The sequence below is a fragment of the Mauremys reevesii genome, linkage group 1, assembly GCF_016161935.1.
Source record: "Mauremys reevesii isolate NIE-2019 linkage group 1, ASM1616193v1, whole genome shotgun sequence".
Lineage (NCBI taxonomy): Eukaryota > Metazoa > Chordata > Testudines > Geoemydidae > Mauremys > Mauremys reevesii.
In genome coordinates, this window is record NC_052623.1 from 118,085,617 (window position 1) to 118,105,301 (window position 19,685).

General features: G+C 41.9%; 1 protein-coding gene across 5 annotated transcripts in view; it reads left to right on the forward strand.

Moving 5' to 3' along the window:
* Positions 1–19,685, forward strand: part of FHL2 (four and a half LIM domains 2) — a 73,115-nt gene that overhangs the window by 52,025 nt on the left and 1,405 nt on the right. For 4 of the 5 annotated variants that reach the window (XM_039493004.1, XM_039493009.1, XM_039493019.1 and 1 more), the window contains exons 2-5: positions 2,006–2,182; positions 13,849–14,023; positions 16,852–17,021; positions 18,248–18,434. In XM_039493004.1, coding sequence (XP_039348938.1) covers positions 2,006–2,182; positions 13,849–14,023; positions 16,852–17,021; positions 18,248–18,434 — 709 coding nt within the window. Of the gene's footprint in view, positions 1–2,005; positions 2,183–12,055; positions 12,175–13,848; positions 14,024–16,851; positions 17,022–18,247; positions 18,435–19,685 lie in introns of those variants that run through there. The other variant, XM_039493034.1, reaches the window with a different exon arrangement.

Here is a 19,685-nt window from a genome sequence, read left to right on the forward strand (position 1 = left end):
TCTGTTAAGAACTTGGTTAATCTTTTCTTGGGTGGATTCTCAGGGAAAGGGGAGGAGGGAAGCATCCCTCTGTAGTTGGATCCCGGTATCTCTCCTAGGCAAAGGGAGGGGGGAGGAAGCAGGGGGGAATGGTTTATTTCTCCTGGGTGTAAGAACTCCATGGATTTGGGGCTCTTGGGATCCCCAAGGATTTTGGGGAAGGACTGTGTCCCAATCCACGTACCTGATTGGGTGGTGGAAGCTTTTACCAGATCTAAACTAGGATTTTTAGTTTAGAGGGAAACCAGTGCAGGTCCCCATTTTGGAACCCAACAACTCTAAGTGGGGGTGAGACCTATGACAGGAAGATTGGAGTCTAGTTGAGAATTAGAGTGACTGTCGGGGTCAAAGGGTGGTTTCTTAATGAGTTCCTAATAATCACTTCTTTAAAAGAAGACTGGCTGTCAATGCCTTCCTGTGGGATGGTAAGATTCATTCTCTAATAATGGCCCCAGCAGATTCTCGCTAGATTTCAGCATCCAAAACAAGTATTGCAGATCTATTGACTAGGTTACTGATTTAGAATCTAATTCACACTCTGAAATTTGGTAGGTTCTTGTCCCAAGATCAGGCCCAGTATTATCAGAATTACGGCTTTGAGAGCCCCCGGGGCATGCCAGTGACAACACCACTCACACTCCTGGAAGATCTTCTGTGATTGTAACATTGATTTATTATTAAAATAATTAATCCAATAAGTAAACTCAGACAAACAAATTGATGTAACAGAATATTGTAAGGTGGCCAGCACCATTACAGGCATATACTAACTCTATTCTTGGGGAGAGCTCTAGAAGTTGAGATAGATCCTAATTTGATTCTGGCTTGCTGATGAAGAACTCCAATGGCTGTACCTGAGACCAGACGTTTTATAGATCTTGATGGTCCTCACGCATATGTATGCATAGCTCTTCCCTCCTTTACCATACCTTAACTTCCTTGCCCCCATAATATTGGAGAGCCCTTCTCCTATAGGCTAATATATTAATTAAGCAAAGGTTATTAACATACATCAATTGAATTACTATGGTTACCTGTGGTTAGGTATCTGCAATATTTCTTCAAAAAATAGTCTGTACCTACCAGTTTTAGAGTGTCTTCTTGCAACACTTGTGACTGTTACAAAACAATAAACAGAATCTTATGCCATCTTGTGACTTAAGGTCACCATTAGTTTACTTACTTATGCTAGTTTATTGAGCAACTACTCTTATGCAGGCTGAAAGGCCTTATAGTTATGCTAACTGCTTAAGCTATTCTTACAGATCTAGGCCTACAGATCTCCCATTTGTGCTATCAATTCCTTACTCCTTTATCTTATGATTATTGCTATAATTACTGTACAGCTAGAGGAGCATAACTGAATTCCCAGGTTGCAGTCTGCACAGCATTCCCAGAACCTTTGGCAGTGACAGTGGCCACACCTCACACAGAAAGCCCTCTGTCTCCCCGTCATACTTGACTCAACTATCTCTATATGTGCAGAAAGCTCACTTCAAATCTGACTGACATAATTCACAAAATACAGTAGCTTGAAAACTCTTCACAGCAAGAAATGCTCAACTCGCACACTGGATGAAACAGCTCAGATTAACCAGGCTGTTCCCCAAGCAAGACCATTCTGCTGAATCAAACTTCATAAGCATTATTGCTGGGGAAAACTTCTTGTGGGCAGATTATTTCATTATGAAGATGCTTGCACCTTCCTGTGAGGCATCTAGTACTAGCCACCGTCAAAAGACCACTGGTCTGACCCAGCACAGCCATTCTTATGTTCCCAATTTCCCCTCACATGAGGATTTAATTAATTAATTAATGAAAAGGTGTTGAAATTACTTGGCATTACATTAAATATAGGTGTAGTACAATGCAATAGGTCTGAAGGGAGTATATCCCATCTTGTTTCTTTCATTGGAGTTCAAGATAATAAGTCATTAGTCTGAACTTGTTTTCTTCTTCATGACAGGTCAGGATTCTAGACACCAAAATGACTGAACGCTTTGACTGTCACTATTGCAAGGAGTCCCTGTTTGGCAAGAAGTACATCCTGAGAGAGGAGAGCCCCTATTGTGTGAAGTGCTATGAGAGCCTGTACTCCAACACTTGTGAAGAATGCAAAAAACCAATTGGCTGTGATTGCAAGGTACCTTGGACTTGTGTTTCATTGATATCACTTCTGTCAAAATAGATTGGCTAGGTCTGTTCCCTGCATAAAGCATGCACCCTCCCCACAAGTGATCCCCACAACATTACAGAGGGATCTGGGTGGAAGATGTCAACTCCATAACATCTTATTAACTAGGTAATTAAGAACCTGACCTTCCAAAGTGCTATGCTCTTCCTTGGAGATCCAGGGGAATTGAAGATGCTCAACACCTGTCAGGAAGTGCTTCAGTCCAGATTTCCAAGAATATCCAGAAATTTTGGGTGCCTAATTTGATTATGGCCAGGCCCACTTTTCCAAAGTGCTTAATAATCACAGCTCCCATTGACTGGTGTTGCGGATGCTCAGCACTTCTGAACGTGAGGCTCTAGGGTTCTAATGCTGGGCACCCAAAGAGTGAAATACCCCACATTATAGGGTCACTGTTGAAAACTTGGAGCTTAACCTCTCTGCCTCAGTTTCTCTATGGGTTAAAAAGGGCTATTAATAATTACCTGCTTTACACAGCTGGTGTTAGGATTATTTGAAGGCAAGTGAAATGCTTCAGGTGAAAACTGGAGAGTATTTTTTACCATCTAGGAAAAACTTAGAACACCAGCCTTGTGTTTCATAGGTTAAAATGTTATTGAGTTTCTCTCCAAGTGATAAATGTTAATATTTAGCTGTTCATTTAACAATAAGAACACTACCCAAGTAACACGGGGAGGAAGGGGAGCTATGAAACAGACAACATGCATGTCTCATACACTCTTGCAGCAGAAAGTGTCCATAGAACTAACTTAACTGGCTACCCAGGAATTCCCCCCGTAGTAGGGGATTCACCACTGACAGATCTCTCTGCAGCTGAGCATGATGTAGCAGCTGTTTCCTCTCTAGTTCCCTCTGGCAATGGTCATGATGGTGCTGTGGCAGTCTGCCTCATCTCGTGACTCAGCCCTCCGGCCAGGTCTCATTTTAGTCCCATCCTCTTCTGGGGTACCAAAAAGTCTAATAAATAATTCCAAGGCCAGGTCTCTGGCCCCTGACCCTGGTCCCGATGGTCCTTACATCCTTCAATCAGGGTTTTAAATCATCCTTATTCCCTTATGTCAGGGGAGCTTCATGCCACCTTCTCAAGGCTGTTAGAGGAACCCAAGCTCAGCCACTGTGCTGGCTTCCAGTCCTGGGACCCTAGGATCAGCAGCTAAGATCTGCTTTGCCAGACACCTGATCACAGCCTCCCTCGATTCCTTCCTACTATTTGCTGTTCCTCCAGCCTTTCTCCCAGCTTTTTCCAGGCTCTCTGTAATGAGCAACACCTCCCAGAGCTCCTTCCCACAGGTCCAGTTCCTGCCCTTGTGTCGGGGTCAGCCACAAGACCTTACTCCAGTACTGTGTCTTCCAACCATATTCCCTCCTTGGGCTTCCTGCAAGTCTCTCTACCCTGTAGTTCTCAGAGAGTGATAGAAAAGCTCTTATCTCTCTCCCTGCAGCTCCAGACTTCCTTCCTTTATAGCAGGACCTAGGATCTCCCCATCTAGGCGTTATGCAACCAGATGAGTTAATTGGCCTCTCAGACCCACACTAACCCTTTCACCACATGTGTGAGGTAAACACTCCCATTGCACTCCCTCTACACCTCACCTTCCAGGTTAGCAGATGTGGTCGGGGCAAGGGATTGGCTAGAGTGTTCCTCTGTTCCAGCTCTCTGGTGGCGGAAAATGACCCCTTCAGGCCACAGGCAACTGGACATGGGTTAAAGCAGCTTTAAGGCTGCTCTCCTCTAACTTACACTGGAGGCCAAATTTATCCCTGTCTGGCCCTAGAATCAGAGAGCTGCAAACATGGCAAAAGATCATCTTTGCCCATTCCCCTCAGATTCTGCACTGAGAATGGCTCAGCTGAACCCAAGAGTGGTGGCCTGAATTTCAAAACCACATTGAATAGGGTACAATACTGCAGTCTATGTATAGGACCCCAGAAATAATCTCAAAACCTTCCTAGTCCAGTTTAGAATGTAATAGTTAAGCCACTTACCTCAGACCTTCATCTATACATTTGCCATGTCCAAATTGCTCATGTAACAGTCTAACCACTGCCAATAAGCAGTTTGCACAACTATGATTGTCATGGTGGAATTACAATGGAGAGTTGAGCTAGGGTGATGGAAATGTAATTTGGGGGGGCATGGAAGTGAACTGGGGGTCTAAGGGTTAGGCTCCTATTAAGGGGTGTGATCAGGAGATTGGACTCTCAAAAATGATACAAATGCCAGTTCTTCTCTTCCCAATTCATTCACCCACTGTGACGCTTTAGGGTTCAATGCAGACCAGTAAAGGGTTATGTCAACCACCTGTCCTGCAACTCTGCGTGCTTTTAATGCCATGGTGCTGTGGCGAACAGCCCTAACACCAACAGACAGTATTCAAGCAAACAGGTCACACCATGGCTTCCAGCTCCTTTTTGCAGGATGACCCCAATGCCCCCCACATCCCGCATTTCCCCAAAACTCTCTGCCCTGCTGTGTCCAGCCCTTTTCTGGAACACACACAGAAGTTAAGTTCACGGCTCCTTTAACGAGACAGTGAACAGCAGGTCATTCATTTAACTGGGGTTTGACAAACACTATTTGGGGTCACAAGCAAACAAAAGCAAAAATACACTTTTAAGACTAAAACTTAATTTCAGCAAGTTTCTCACTTGTGCTCAGTTCCCAGAGACTTCAACCCCCTTGGGTAAAGGATCCAATATTCTGTGATTTCAAGAGCTCTGATCCCTATAATCCCTCAAGTGATAGATGCCAAAATGGCCTTTTCTCCATGCTTATATCTTCCCAAAGTTCATTGGCCCTGCTTCAAGAGGCAGTAAGGCTTCCTGGGGGTGCAATCTCTACCCCTCACTGAGTTTGTTAAGTAGTTAGGGCTCACCTGGTGGCTTTGTTTACCTTGCATTTAAATGTGCTTTTCTTTGTCTTTGGTCACACCTTGCTTAATTTACATTGGAGACTGATAGATAGCTGCCTTCCCTCCTGTCTGGGAGAAAACGTCTTTCTCCCTTTGGTCACAGACTCAGTGAACATCCATAATTCCTCATAGAGTGTTAACACACACATTTCACAATGATATTAATCACCAGTGTGTCATTAGTTCTCAAATTATATATTATATGACACTTCTAGATCCAGATTATGACACCAGTGTGTGAGGTGTAGTGAGTACGTCAGGCCCGACAAGAGTTGCTGACACAAAGTAGTGAACCCTCAGTGTCACATCCAGCCCAACTGACAAGTCACTGGAAGGGCTCCTTTAGGAGACTTTACATAGGTGAGAAGGTTTTGCTACCCATGGCAGGAAATAGGCAATAATCTGTGAAATGGTAAATTCAGTGCCAACTTTCCTATAGCTCATAAACACAGAACAGGAAAGAGAGAGAGTCTGACTGACCTGATAAACTGAAATCATATTTCTGCCCTTCTCTAGAATGCACTTTTGTTCTAATGTCTCTTTCTAATACCCTGAGAAGATATTTCCATGTGTTGACATTCAAGAATCCCAAAACTTGGACTGAGTTCAACAAATCTCAGACCAAGTATTCAGGAGTTATTCAGGCTGAACTTTTCAACTCAGATTTATGGATTTAGGGAGTGTGGGTGTTATCCAATATACTTATCTGCTGTGTTTTTAAACTAGACACTCTTTAATGGCTGATAAAGGTAGGTAGTAACATTTTAATATTTCAGATGATTGTGGGGGTTTCTAAGTGTAAAGAAAAGACACAAAACTTTGTGTCTTTGTGGAGAATGTAACTGCAGTATTGCAAATGAAAATGAGAGTTTCTCAGTGAGGATTTGTTAAAAGTTATTGGAAAGAATAACAAGACAGATAAAAAGAACACTACAGTAGTAGATATGATTTACTGCAGGATGGATCTATCCCACAGGTCTTAAAACAACCCGCTCCCTAATCCCCCCCCAAATAACAATATTGACAAGCATTGTAATGTGAGTTTAGAATGAAGCTGATTTTAATCATTTTATCTACCGCATGTAAAATAAAAACCGAAGGCCAATGAAGGATCTATATTTATTTTCTTTTTCAGGTATAGCTTCTATACAGCTGAAAATTTTCAAACTAGAATTTGATATATTTAAGAAACCACGCTATGGGCCTGATTCTCCTCTCACTTATGCCAGTTTAAATGAAGAGTAACTTCACTGAAGTTACACTGGTATAAGTGAGAGTTGAAGCAAGACCTATTTTTTTTCCAGCCCTCAATGTCACTGATGGAGCCCTAAGGATCTCCATTTGTTTATGGACTTCTGATACTCCCTGTAGGCCCTTTGTCATAGTCACTGCCACGCTTCTAAACTGTGTCGTCCCTCTGCAGCTGGCAAAGCGTTCATTTTTGCCTCATGCACAGAGCCAGATTAACGTATAGCAGTGTTTCTCAAACTGGGGTCACCACTTGTGTAGGGAAAGCCCCTGGGGGGCCGGGCCTATTTGTTTACCTGCTCCGTCCACAGGTCCAGCCGATCACGGCTCCCACTGGCCGCGGTTTGCCGCTCCAGGCCAATAGGGGCTGCTGGAAGCGGTGACCGGTAAGTCCCTCAGCCTGCATCACTTCCAACAGCTCCCATTGGCCTGGAGCAGCGAACCCTGGCCAGTGGGAGCCACGATCGGCCAGACCTGTGGAGGGGGCAGGTAAACAAACCGGCCCGGCTCGCCTGGGGCTTTCCCTACACAAGCGGTGACCCCAGTTTGAGAAACACTGACGTATAGGCAAATTAGGCAAGTGTTTAGAGCCCAAATTTGGAGAAGGGGTGAGCAGGGGCAATTTGGCTAATGAAAGGGCAAGTGGGCCAAATCTGAGTGGGATTTTGTGCACCAAGTCACAATGCCACTCACTCAAATTATGGAGCGGCAGCTGGGCTACATTGGAGTGAGTGATGTTGTGACCTGCTGCAGGGGGTCATATTGTGAAGAAGTGTATGCTTGCCTAGGGCCCAGTGATGGGGTAATTCAGTCCTGCATGGCACTTTTCTGTTATCAATGGCCAAGTGACTCAGTTCACTGCTTCCTCAGACTCCTACTACCCAATAACCAGGTATCAATAGGGTGACCAGATGGTAAGGGGAAAATATCGGGACCGCCGCAGGGAGGGACATTTTTTGGGGGTTTTTTTTACACTCACTCATCCAGGTCTTCAGCAGCAATTCAGTGGACAGTCCTTTAGTCGCAGACGGTCTTCGGCGGTATTTCAGCGGTGGGTAATAAACCTTGCCGACAAAGACAGAAGCACCTGCCGCCGAAATGCTGCCGAAGACCGTCAGCGACTGAAGGACTCTCTGCCGAATTGCCGCTGAAGACCAGGAAACAAAATATCGGGACAAATGGCATCCCGACTGTGCTCTGGTCGGGACTCAGGACAAACTCCTCAAAATCGGGACAGTCCTGATTTTATTGGGACATCTGGTCACCCTAGGTAGCAAGAGGCCAGAACTGGGATTAGGATTTGGATGCCTCACTGTCCACTGCTTTGTATCTTGAGGGGTCTTTTTCAACTGTGGAAAGTGGGTGTAAAATATTACCACAAATACGGTTGATGTATTTGCTTTGGTAACACTTCATATCCACTATGCACAGGTGTAAATGAGCACACAATGTTCAAGGCAGTAGGGGCCTGATCCTCCTTTGAATTACACCAGTGTAAATCAAGAGTAGCATCTATGGAGTCAAAGCAGTGTAAAATAGGTGCAAGTGAGATGACAGGAAAGGCAGGCTCTGGGTTTCCAACACAGCAATGCAGAACACAATCCACTAAACCTCTTTAAGACATCTAGGCCATGTCCACACTAACGAGTTTACAGCTGTACCGATGCAGCTGTGCCACTGCAAGATCACTTGTGTAGCCGCTCTATGCGGATGGGAGAGAGCTCTTCCATCAACATAATAAAACCACCCCTAACGAGTGGTGGTAGCTGTGTCAGCAGAAGAAACTATCCCGCTGACATAGCGCTGTGCACACTACCATATATGCTGGTGAAATTTGGTACCAGCAAATTTCACTGGTTTTGCTGTGAAACCAGTTTTGCTGACATAAGTGGGGTAGTGTAAACATGGCCCTACGCTGAAAAAAAACCCCTTTTTTTGACTTAAATCTAAAGGTGGTTTATTTTAAATCTTGCAATCTCTTTATAGTACTTTCATGGATGACTGTGAATATAATTCACAAATTACACAGACTGGTACTTTATTTAAAATGTTGGTTTTCACAGAAACACAAATAACTAAATGACAACATGTTATGTTAATAATACATCTGGCCTGAGGCAATCATGTTAACTGTAAACATTTCTAGCTAATGTTTATAAAACTCTGACAGGCAGATTAAAAACGTTGTGTATTGAATGGCAGGAGGCACTGGTAGACATTAAAAAAATACCCCCGCGTTGCTTTCAAAGCCATTGCACGTTGTTCCTGCCAACAACTTCCTAAGATTGTCTCTTAAGAAAGAATGAATTTGTATTAAAAAAATAGGCTTACATTTCAAAGCCCAAGTCACTGGTGAACTTGTGCTACAACTAATGTTTCCCACTCGTGCTTGCTTGAAACACTGAACATTCTTTCTGGAAATTCCTCTGTCATTTTCAAAAACTCAGATGTTCACATTTGCTGAACGACTTAAATTTGACTTTTGAGTTGATTTTAGTATTCTTTGCAATTTTCTAAAAATAGTTTATTTGAAGTCTCTTTGGCACAGAGAACATCACCAATACAAGATATACCCACAACAACTCACCTTTCTAATGCAGACCATAAGGCGACATATAAAGGAACGAAAAAATCTGTTTGCAAAATCTGAGGAAAAAAATTAAAAGAGGATTGTTGTGGAAGGCTACTGTAGCAGCATGTGGGCCAAAAATTAATCAAGAGTCAATCTTAAATATGCACTGCAAACAGAAAATGGAGCCATCAGTACTATATAGAACAGGAAGGTTATCTTAACAGCACTTCAATTAAATCTCAATCCTTTGCTGAGCTGCGATTCTTATTTTGCTTTGGCACTGAAAATCTGACTTGTCTGATATCCTGTGTTGTGTTGTGAGGAGGAAGGGAGGAAGAGACACCAACGACCTTCACCTGTACATTGTCTAAGCAGCGAGGTGCTGGTTTTAACAGTGCATCAGTCAGTCACAGGCCCTGCACACCAAAAATGTACACAACATGTTGAAATTGTCTCCTACTCTTCCTGCCTTAGATTCTAAGGAGAATATTGTTTCTAGTAAAAATGCTGATGTTTTCACTAATTCATGAACACAAATATATTTGGTTACTTTCCTGTTCATAACCTCTCTAATCTCCTTCTTCCTATTGTGGTCTCTGAGGAGACCAAGTTCAGTGGAAAACATAATGGCTTAAGTAGTAAAGCGTCACTAAAAAACAATACTGTTTCAGGGCAATAAGGGATTTATGTTTATAAAACCTGGTAATTCTAATCTTATGGTTTTGTTCAGTTAAAAAAAATGTTATTCACCTACAGTCATATCACAGAAGAGGAAAAATATATTGTATCCTGAACATGTAAATTATGGAAGAATTATGGAAAAAATACAATCTCACCCTCACTTAAGAAGGCTTGATTTGGAGAAGTTTGCTTTGAGGACAGCATTATATAATGCAGGTTTGACCTTTGTGGAAAGATCAGGCTGAGAAGCACCCCCATCCTGTTTCTAATTCATACAAGTTTATTAAATTAGGGAGTTTTTAATCATCAAATGAAGCCAGCTAGGGGAGGAAAATTATGTTTTGAGCTCATAAGGAAAGTAACTTACTTAAGTGCTAAATATTTCCCCTGTAGATTCTGCTACAGGCTTTTTTTTAAGCTCTGCAGAAGCATGCAATTTCTCCCCTCTGCTTTAACCAGTAACACCTATCCCTGAGATTTGTCTAGAGCGCCCTTTCTTTGTGTAGGCTATAGAACATTCATACCATAAACAAATGTTCATGTGTACACGTACGTACACACACACACACAGGGTTTCAACTTCCTTACTTTGGTCAGAGACCCATGATCCATCCAAGGTAACCCTTCTACATTTCTCACCTATGCTTGCTTCCCATAACAATAGGATAACAGAATCTGTCAACTGTACATCAGTTGGCACAAGCTAAAACATACATTTTCAAAAACAGCCTCTAAAGTTTCACCCACAATATTGGAATCTGGTTTAAAAATCAGGGTCAATGGACACATTGGGCCACATCCTCATCTGCACTCGAGCTGCTTTGCTCCACTCTCGTTGCACAAAGCCGCTATGAAGCCAGCTTAACCAGTTGAGGATGCCTTCTAATGCTGGGGGATCCTTGGATGTCATACTACCATGATAATGGCTTTATGTAACTCCCTCCTGGCCTCATACATGTAGTGAAGATGGATCGAGTGTCTTTATAGCCATGATCCCTGCTGCTGGAACAGCTCCTTGGAGTTGTGAGCAGCCAGTGCAAATTAGAGGAGGTCTGAGGCTGCTCTAGCTTGCACTGGAGACTGGTCCAGCTATAGGACATAATTTGGCTTCAAGTCACCATTGCACATGCAGCTCAACCACAGCTCAGCAATTTCTCTAAGCCAATATGTCTACATTACACTTCAAGATTTAACCTAGCTTTGGTTAGCTTTGATGACTCTAGAGGCTTCTGGACAAAAAACAGTTCATTGTTAAAGAAAAGGGAAAGGCATAGGCTTCATTATTTTGAACTTTAAAAAGTGAAAGTTACATTTTTGGTGAGGCTTATATAAGGAAAAAAATAAGCCATTAACAGATACCAACTTTGGAGGTAAAAAATACTTTGAAGACCACAGCAAAAAAAAAAAGAGGGAGGGAGGGGAGGGAAGAGAAAATTTCTTATTTTTTCCAGTTTCCTAAGTTTAAAAATGCCTCCACAGTTTCACAAAAGATAATAATAAAGAAAATAGATTTGCAGACATTCCATTTTCCAGCAAGCAAATTTCACATTTTGGAAAACTCTGTTGGCTCTAGGTTGCACTTTTCCAGGAAAAATATTATTCCTTGGAGATCATGATTAAGTTGTTCAACTTCCTTTCAAGAAAGAAATGTAAATATCAATCTCTTCAACAAAATAGGGTTTTTTTTTCATTTTGATGTTAGAAAATCTGATATTTAAGGGTCAGAAACTGGTTTCTTTGAGAAGGTTTTGTCTGACGTGAACAGAGCAAGTTGTATGAATAACTCTTTGAAAACAGTGAAATAGGAACCTCTATGGGTATTACACTTTGTGTGACCTCAGAGTTGGAAAAACAAGAACATCCTCAATTACTACTTGAAAAGAGATTTTGAGGGAGTTGAGGGAGCAGGGCAGGTATTCAAACAAGATTTTCTCACTGTGCCACTGTTAATGATCTGTCTCACTGATGATAGTAAAATGCTGACATTCCTTGGTTCATTCTTCTCTCTTCTGTTCACTAATATAATTTAGTGCAAGCGGTTTGTCCAAATTATAGGTAAGTTTTTAAATGGAAAGTGAAAGGTTAGTTTTTCCAGTGTATTTTAAAAATTGCCTTTTCATGATACAGGAATCAATGCAAACTCTGAGAACCTATACATTTAAGAGGCCCTTGGGTAAGTCAAGCATTCTGATTATTCAACCTACGCAAAAGTGCAATGGGTTGCTGTCTTCTTTCTTTTCTTTTTTTTTCAAAGCCTCTTCAGTTGAGATTTATTTTGTAAAATCAGGATAGTTTGGATCTGGATTTTATCTGAAACACCAAAGACTTTGGGAGTTACAGTGGACATGGGTTTTTAATCATTCCTGAAAGGACAATCCTTTGAAATAATTTTCTGCACTGACATTTCAGTAGAAGAAATATTGTTTGGAACCGTGATGCCAATCCTAGTATCAGACAGTTCTAGAGTGGCACCTACGGAAATGATGTGACATTGCATCTATTTGGGGTACCCATGGCAAAGCAGCAATGTAAGTAGCAGCAAAGTGGTAGTGACAGTTCTGACCCATATTTAGCATCTAAGTAAAACTGAACTAAAGCTAGTCCTAAAAAAAGGAGAGATACATTGCCAGTTTGATCCTTAATGTAAATCCATTAACAAATGAAATTAATACCAGAGCTGAATGTGGAAGAGAGATTTCTGCCAAGACCCATGTTAAGGAGGGATGACCTAGAAGAGAGCAATGGCCAAGATGGAGGTCGAAAATATATTATATTTCTGTTAATGACTTAATTGTCAGGGGAAATACACAAATGAGATTACTTGTGTCTCTGGGGTATTACAAAAAGCAACAGTTACATTGCTTTTTGGGTTTTGTTTAAAGCCTATAGGAAAGGAGATAGAATTGTCTTTTGCAGAACAATTTGTTTTCCTGAGCTGTATGAATAAGCCTCAAAACCTGGCTATGTGATTCAGACTTGGATATCCTTGTGTAACCCTTCTGCCCATCAGAGTTTGCAGCAACAAGGGCCGGGTTCAGTATCTGGGGGTCCCTTTTCAATAACAATACAAAACTGGCTCGAGCCCCCATCCAGTGACCTGGGACAATTACATACCACCCCTGGGCGCCTCTAAGAGGAAATACTTCCCCTCTTGCACAGAGTCTGAGTGTAGCAAAAGCCTTTTAATAAAGGAGGGAAACAATGCGGCATTATGTGGGGAAACACAACAAACAGGATTCATAACACAAACCATGAGCAAAAGACCCACCCCCAAGTAAGCTTGTCAGTGTCCTTTTCTCCTCAGGGTCTTAAGTCCAGAAACCCAACAGTCACCCCATCCACAGTTTCTGTCCTTGGTCAGTACAGCCCCCAGAGTTCAGAAGTTCATCTGCAGAGTTCACCTCCCAGACTGAGTGGAAGCGGGGGGAGGTATGGGGGCACCTTAAACGATCCGCTGCTCAGGTCGACGGCCGATTACCACGCCTCTCCGCAGGGTCTCTGCTGGGTTCTTCACTGCCAGCTGCATCACTCCACCAGCCAGCCTGCTGGCCACTCCTCTCTGCTAGTTATCCTGCTAGCCACTCACTAACTTGTCTTCAGGCCCTTCCCCTATTTAACACATCTCTCAGTAATTTCAGCTGTTAGTAAGGGGGCCTCAGTGGTAGCATGTTCAGAACCACTAGTCCAGAGTATGTCTAATGCTTAGACCTAGAAATCAGCAATTTCAGCTCTGCAACACCTAACAAGACTACCATGGAGAGGTCAAGGGTACCCATACTACCAGGTACAGATACCTGTCCTCAGCCTCTCTCAATTCACTGGGCTTTGGAACCCATGTTCCTTGCCTAGCAAGTGTTACTTAGTTGAGGGCAAGTTCCTCCATCATAAAATGCCAAGTACAGTTCTACTGTCCTTGATTCACATAACCAGGATAACAACACTTTATTAACTCCTGCTCCAATGACAAAGAGACTGGGGATCCCATAGCAGTCAAAGTGACCATTTGGGCAAGCAGTCCATCATGCTAGGCAGGGTGGGTGTGCCCAAGCAAACAAGATCAGCCCCTGAAGTCCTTTTCCACAGCTCACCACCTGATGTCAGGGTAGAGCTCATTCTGACTCTGCTTACACTTGGATATTCTCCCAATTTACAATTGTGAAAATTATTCATTCTGTTTATTCTGTGGTTTTGGATTTCTACAGGATCTGTCCTACAAGGACCGACACTGGCATGAAACCTGTTTCCACTGCTTCCAATGCAAGAACTCATTGGTGGACAAACCTTTTGCTGCAAAAGAGGAGCATCTGCTTTGTACTGAATGCTATTCCAATGAATACTCTTCCAAATGCAATGAGTGCAAGAAGACTATCATGCCAGGTTAGAATATACCACTTTCATGTCTGTACTTTAAAGGCCTGCCCCAAAGCCCACTGAAGTCATTGACAGTCTCTCAACTTCATTTCATTTTATATGGTTTAAAGGCCAAAGGAACCATTTTCTGTATATCACAGGCTGTTCATTCTCATCCAGATGCCCCTATATTAAGCTCAAAGACTTTAGTTATACTAAAGCATTTCAGTCCTCAGGAAATTAAACTATGTGCCACTGGGAAACAGCGGGAGAGAGGAAGGTGTCCAAATGCCAAGGCTGCTGCAATGGCAGGAAATTGAATGAAACCAAAAAGTAAAGGCTGGGTCAAATATCAAAACTAACCCCAGCTTCCTTTGTAACAAACAGCTTTACAACACTGAATGTCCTAATTCATAATCTGATGGGCCAGTTGGGGATGTTATAACCTATGTTTTAAGTTATCCAGATCACCTAATTCACATAAGAGATCTCCATACATCCATTATACAAATGAGATGGATTAATACAAAGAAAGGGGGAAAGTAAGTTCAGTTCTATTTTTAATTCAATTTTTGATAAGCATTCACATCGTGCCATAATCAGTTTGTACACTATATATGAAAGTTTTATGCAGCCTGGACAGCCAAAGTTCTTATACACCTTGTCTGTCTAGTTCTGTCTCTTTCTTGTACACCATCTTGACTGGCTGCTACCATTTGAAGAGCAAAAGGGGGCTTTTAAAGTTTAACTTTTTACTTAAATAGCTAAATGGGGAGCTAAATACTCCCCGTTTAGCTTTTTAACAAAATGTGAAAAAAGCAGCCAGGCTACCTCCAAAGTGCTGCTGAGTACTGAATCTGAAAAGAGAGAACCATTTCCCTCTCAAGCTCGGCTATCCAAGAAACAGCTGCCTCTCAACAGCCTGAAACTTGGGTATATGGTAACAGACTAATGAAACGTGCTCTGTAGTTTACAATGCTATAGTATTCCATAACAATTTGAAGGCTTAAAAGGCCAGAGGTTGGGGCTGGGTCTAGAAATAGATAATGAAAACAGTTTTTACTCTTAAAATTCAGGAATCCATATACATGCCTGGTAATGATCAGTGATATGATGTTATTCAGCTGAATTCTTTCTGAATTGGCATTTTCATGTCAACCATGTAAAAATTGGCATGGCTGCCTCACAGGCCATGACATAAAATTTTCAGGGGCTTGGGATATAAGATAAGATGTACAAATAGAAATCATGCAAATATGTTTAAAAGCAGATGGCCAAAATTGCTTAGGGTTCCACATTTGCACTCTTTCTCCTTTTCAGGGGTATAGATACATTAGTTGTGTTTTATTAGTTGAGAAGTGTAGCTAATTGTGTCATTTTTAATTGTGAGGAAGAGTGTTCATGAACATTATTTTAATTTAGCCATCTTCTAGTGTTTGGTGTGCTTCATTTATTTTAAGCTTACAACCCAGACAGCATATCAATTAACCAAACATTTTGCAACCACATCCCTACCTAATGTATGGAGATAAAGCCATCATCACACTTGGTAATCAGGCTGCTCTACACCAGTGTTTTTCAAAGTTCAAGTCGGTCGCGGCATGTCAGGCACTGGGTCACTCTGGTCAGCACTGCCGACTGAGACGTTAAGAGTCCTGTTGGTGGTGCTACCCAGCTAAGGCAGGCTAGTGCCTACCTTTACTGATACCACGCAGTGCCCCGGAAGTGGCCAGCAGTGGGTCTGGCTTCTAAGGCAGGGGAGTCAGGGTGCTGCCCCTGCCCTGAGCCCCCTCAAACCCAGAGCCCCTCCTGCACTTCCTGCAGATGTGGTCAATGTGGTTCAAAAAAGATATATTGGAATTGGAAAAGGTTCAGAAAAAGGCAACAAAAATTATTAGGGGTATATTACGGCTTCCGTATCAAACAATTATTAAGACTGGGACTTTTCAGCTTGGAAAAGAGACGGCTAAGAAGGGATATTACTGAGGTCTATAAAATCATGACTGGTGTGGAGAAAGTAAATAAGGAAGTGTTATTTACTCCTTCTCATTACACAAGAACTAGGGGTCACCAAATGAAATTAATAGGCAGCAAGATTAAAACAAACAAAAGGAAGTATTTCTTCACACAACACACAGTCAACTTGTGGAGCTCCTTGCCAGAGGATGTTGTGAAGGCCAAGACTATAACAGGCTTCAAAAAAGAACTAGATAAATTCATGGAGGATAGGTCCATCAATGGCTATTAGCCAGGATGGGCAGGGATGGTGTCCCTAGCCTCTGTTTGTCAGAAGCTGGGAATGAGCGATGGGATGGATCACTTGATGATTACCTGTTCTGTTCATTGCCTCTGGGGCACTTGGCACTGGCCACTGTCGGTAGACAGGATACTGGGCTAGATGGACCTTTGGTCTGACCCAGTATGGCTGTTCTTATGTTAAAAGGTCTGGGACTAACATAACTGGCATTTCCATGAGACTCATCCTTGTGCTTGTATTTGAGGCACAAACACAAAGCAGAAACAAAATGAAGAAATAATTGCAGGACTTTAATAAAAGGTGTGGAACAGAGCGAAGGTAAGGCTAATACTGAAGATTTCACAAGAATTCCTAATGAATGAATTCTCACAGTGCCATCTGAAGCAAGCCTGAGGCTCTCTGTAGCTACTCCAATCTCCTTACCATAACTCGCACACTCTGGAAACTTCGTCTGTGAACAGCATCCAACTCCTTGCTATGCTAACTAATCACTACACAGGTTCTAGCAATCAGTAGAACCAAATCAAAACTGCAGTGGTTAAAACTGCTATAACTGTCAGCATGAAGGGCTTCATTTTGTGCTTTGATCTCATGACAGGTACACGCAAGATGGAGTATAAGGGTAACAGCTGGCATGAGACCTGTTTTATCTGCCATCGTTGTCAACAACCAATTGGAACAAAGAGCTTCATCCCCAAAGATAATCAAAACTTCTGCGTACCCTGCTATGAAAAGCAGTTTGCCATGCAGTGTGTCCAGTGTAAGAAGGTATTATTCTTAATTTATGTACCTCAGATTTACAAAGTTGTCATATCTATCATATCAAATTGGTGGAGGCTTTTTTGTTTTTCTGTGTGTGAGATAAATTGTTATGAAAACAATGATAAAATCAGCTGACCTTAGGAAATGCAGTACAACTTTAGGGTCCAATCCTGCAAACCCTTATTAACAAGCTCAATGCTTATTACCATGAGATGTTTCCTACAAGGGGATGACATTTTCTGAGTGTGGGAAAGGCATGCAGTGTGAAAATTTCAAATTAAAGCACTCAGCAGTGATCGGACCCAGCTCCCACTAAAATCAATAATATTTTTCCATTGACTTCAACAGGAGCTGAGTTAGGATAATGCTGAGTCCTTTTGGAAATTCCAACCATAAAGATCAAGAGGAAAAAAAGAAAGAGTTGCCACATTTATAGCATATATTTTCTGAAATTAACATTTTTGAAGTCATTATTCCATAATAGGTCATAGGCATTTGCAGGATCAGGTTAATTATTTGCACAACGTATTTCCTACAATTCATACACCACCATTCTTAGTGAATTAGAATTAAAAAATACCAGAGGAAGAAATAAATTAATGACTTGATCCTGCAACCCAAAGTCTTGTGGCTGATTCCTTGCTCACATAATTTAGTCTCACTGACTTCAGTGGGATGGTTTGAATGACTCGTTATGTGATGGATGTCTGGGACTGGGTCAAAGAGATGCCAGCAAAGGAGAAGAGATACATTTTCAGCAGACATTTGAAATTAAAAGGTCTGTTGATGAGGAGGAAAAATAAAAGGAGGCTGTTTCAGACAGCAGAAGCTGCAGAGATAAATTGTTTCTCCACCAGGGATGGGATGTGAAAGCATGGAAAGGAGGCCAATGCTGAGGTGAGCACAAGGAAAGGAGTAGAGGAAAACAGGGAAATGAAGCAGGATGGTGTAAGGGTTTTATATACAAAGAGGACAATTTTGAGCAAGATTACAAGATGAAAAGGGAGCAAATGAGTTGTTTAAAGATGAGACTTTGCATAATTGGGCATGATAATCACTTATCCCAAACCAAGGCTTCCCTCTCAAGGTCAGTTCCTGCCAGTAATCATAAATGTTATTCCTGGTTTTAAAAATAAGTCATCCTCAGTAAGAAGGTGACCTCACAAAACCTCTTTTATTCTTGAAAAAAAACAACAACAAAAAAACCAAAAAAAACCTCACCACCCTCACAGGCTATCACTACAGGAGGTGTAACTTACCGGGAGCAGCCCTGGCACAAGGAGTGCTTTGTTTGTACTGGATGCAAGAAGCAGTTGTCTGGACAGCGCTTTACCTCCCGGGATGAGTTTGCATATTGCCTGAGCTGCTTCTGCAACCTCTATGCCAAAAAATGTGCTGGATGCACCAACCCCATCAGTGGTAGGTGTCTTACTACCATGATCTTCAGAAATGTAGAAGCAATTAATTTAAAAAATGTGTTAGAAATGTAGTGGTCAGGTTAATTTAAGAGACCCAACAAATATCCCAGTCATATCATATCCTGAATTTGAGCACTTTTGCTTGTGCAATCTTTGGAGTCTTGGAAAAATTGGAATGAGTCCTCACTTTGAATTTTTCTCCTTTTCATTTGATTTCCAGGAACATGTAGACATATCCTAAAACAGCTATGCATATAGTAGGACATACATACCCTATATGGTATTCAACCTGCTTTTATTTCTGAGACACTATTGTATTCACCAACAATACTTTCCCTCCCAATAGAAAGTACATTTAATTAGGTCTCTCATTCAACTGCAATGGGGTTTTCCTGGAGTCTCAAGATAGGCGCTTAGAAATCACAAGGCTTTGATATAAAAATATTAAAGAGAACAATTATATAATGCTGTATTAACACCACTAAGCATAAATATATAACCCTCCATGTGAGGTGGTCAATGCTTTAGACATCTGAGTTATACAGTCCAAGACTGAGGTTCTGAGCCACAACTCTGAGAGAGTCTCTCATCCGACATTACCATTGCTCTGCCCCAGGCCATTATTTCACTCGTTGCCTGTCTGCTTACACCTCTCCTGCCATTACCAATAGTCCACTTTGGATGGCACACTTAGCACTTCTTTGCCATCATGGAAATTCAACATTTTCTGTCTATCTTTATGCTGCAATCTCCCCCTTTGAGCTTTTTGATACTAACTTCACTTCCCTTTCAACTGTCCAAAATATTCTTGACAAAATCGTCTCTCACTTGTCAATTCAACCACCTTGCACACATCCTTTCAGTCTCTTCACTGACTGGGACTGCACTGCTCCCTCGGCATCAGGTTCAAACAGCTTGTTCTTGCTTTCAAGGTCATGCAACACATAGCTCATACTGAAATCTGGGCCCTTGTCCCCTTTCACCTTCCTCCAAACTTCTGCTTCACCAATGAGGCCATCCTCAATGGCCCCTTCACCTCTTTCTCTCAAATATTCTTGCACTTTCTTCCCATGCTTCCACTTTATTGACACACCCTCCTCAAAACTGCCAAACCATTGCCTTTCCTCTACTCAGGTCACTCAATCCCAGTTCTGCAATGTCACCTTCACAATTGAGCAAGTTCACATTTAAAAAAAAAAAATTAAAAACCCTACTCTTTCAAGACATATGTATCCCTGTACTGAATAACTAT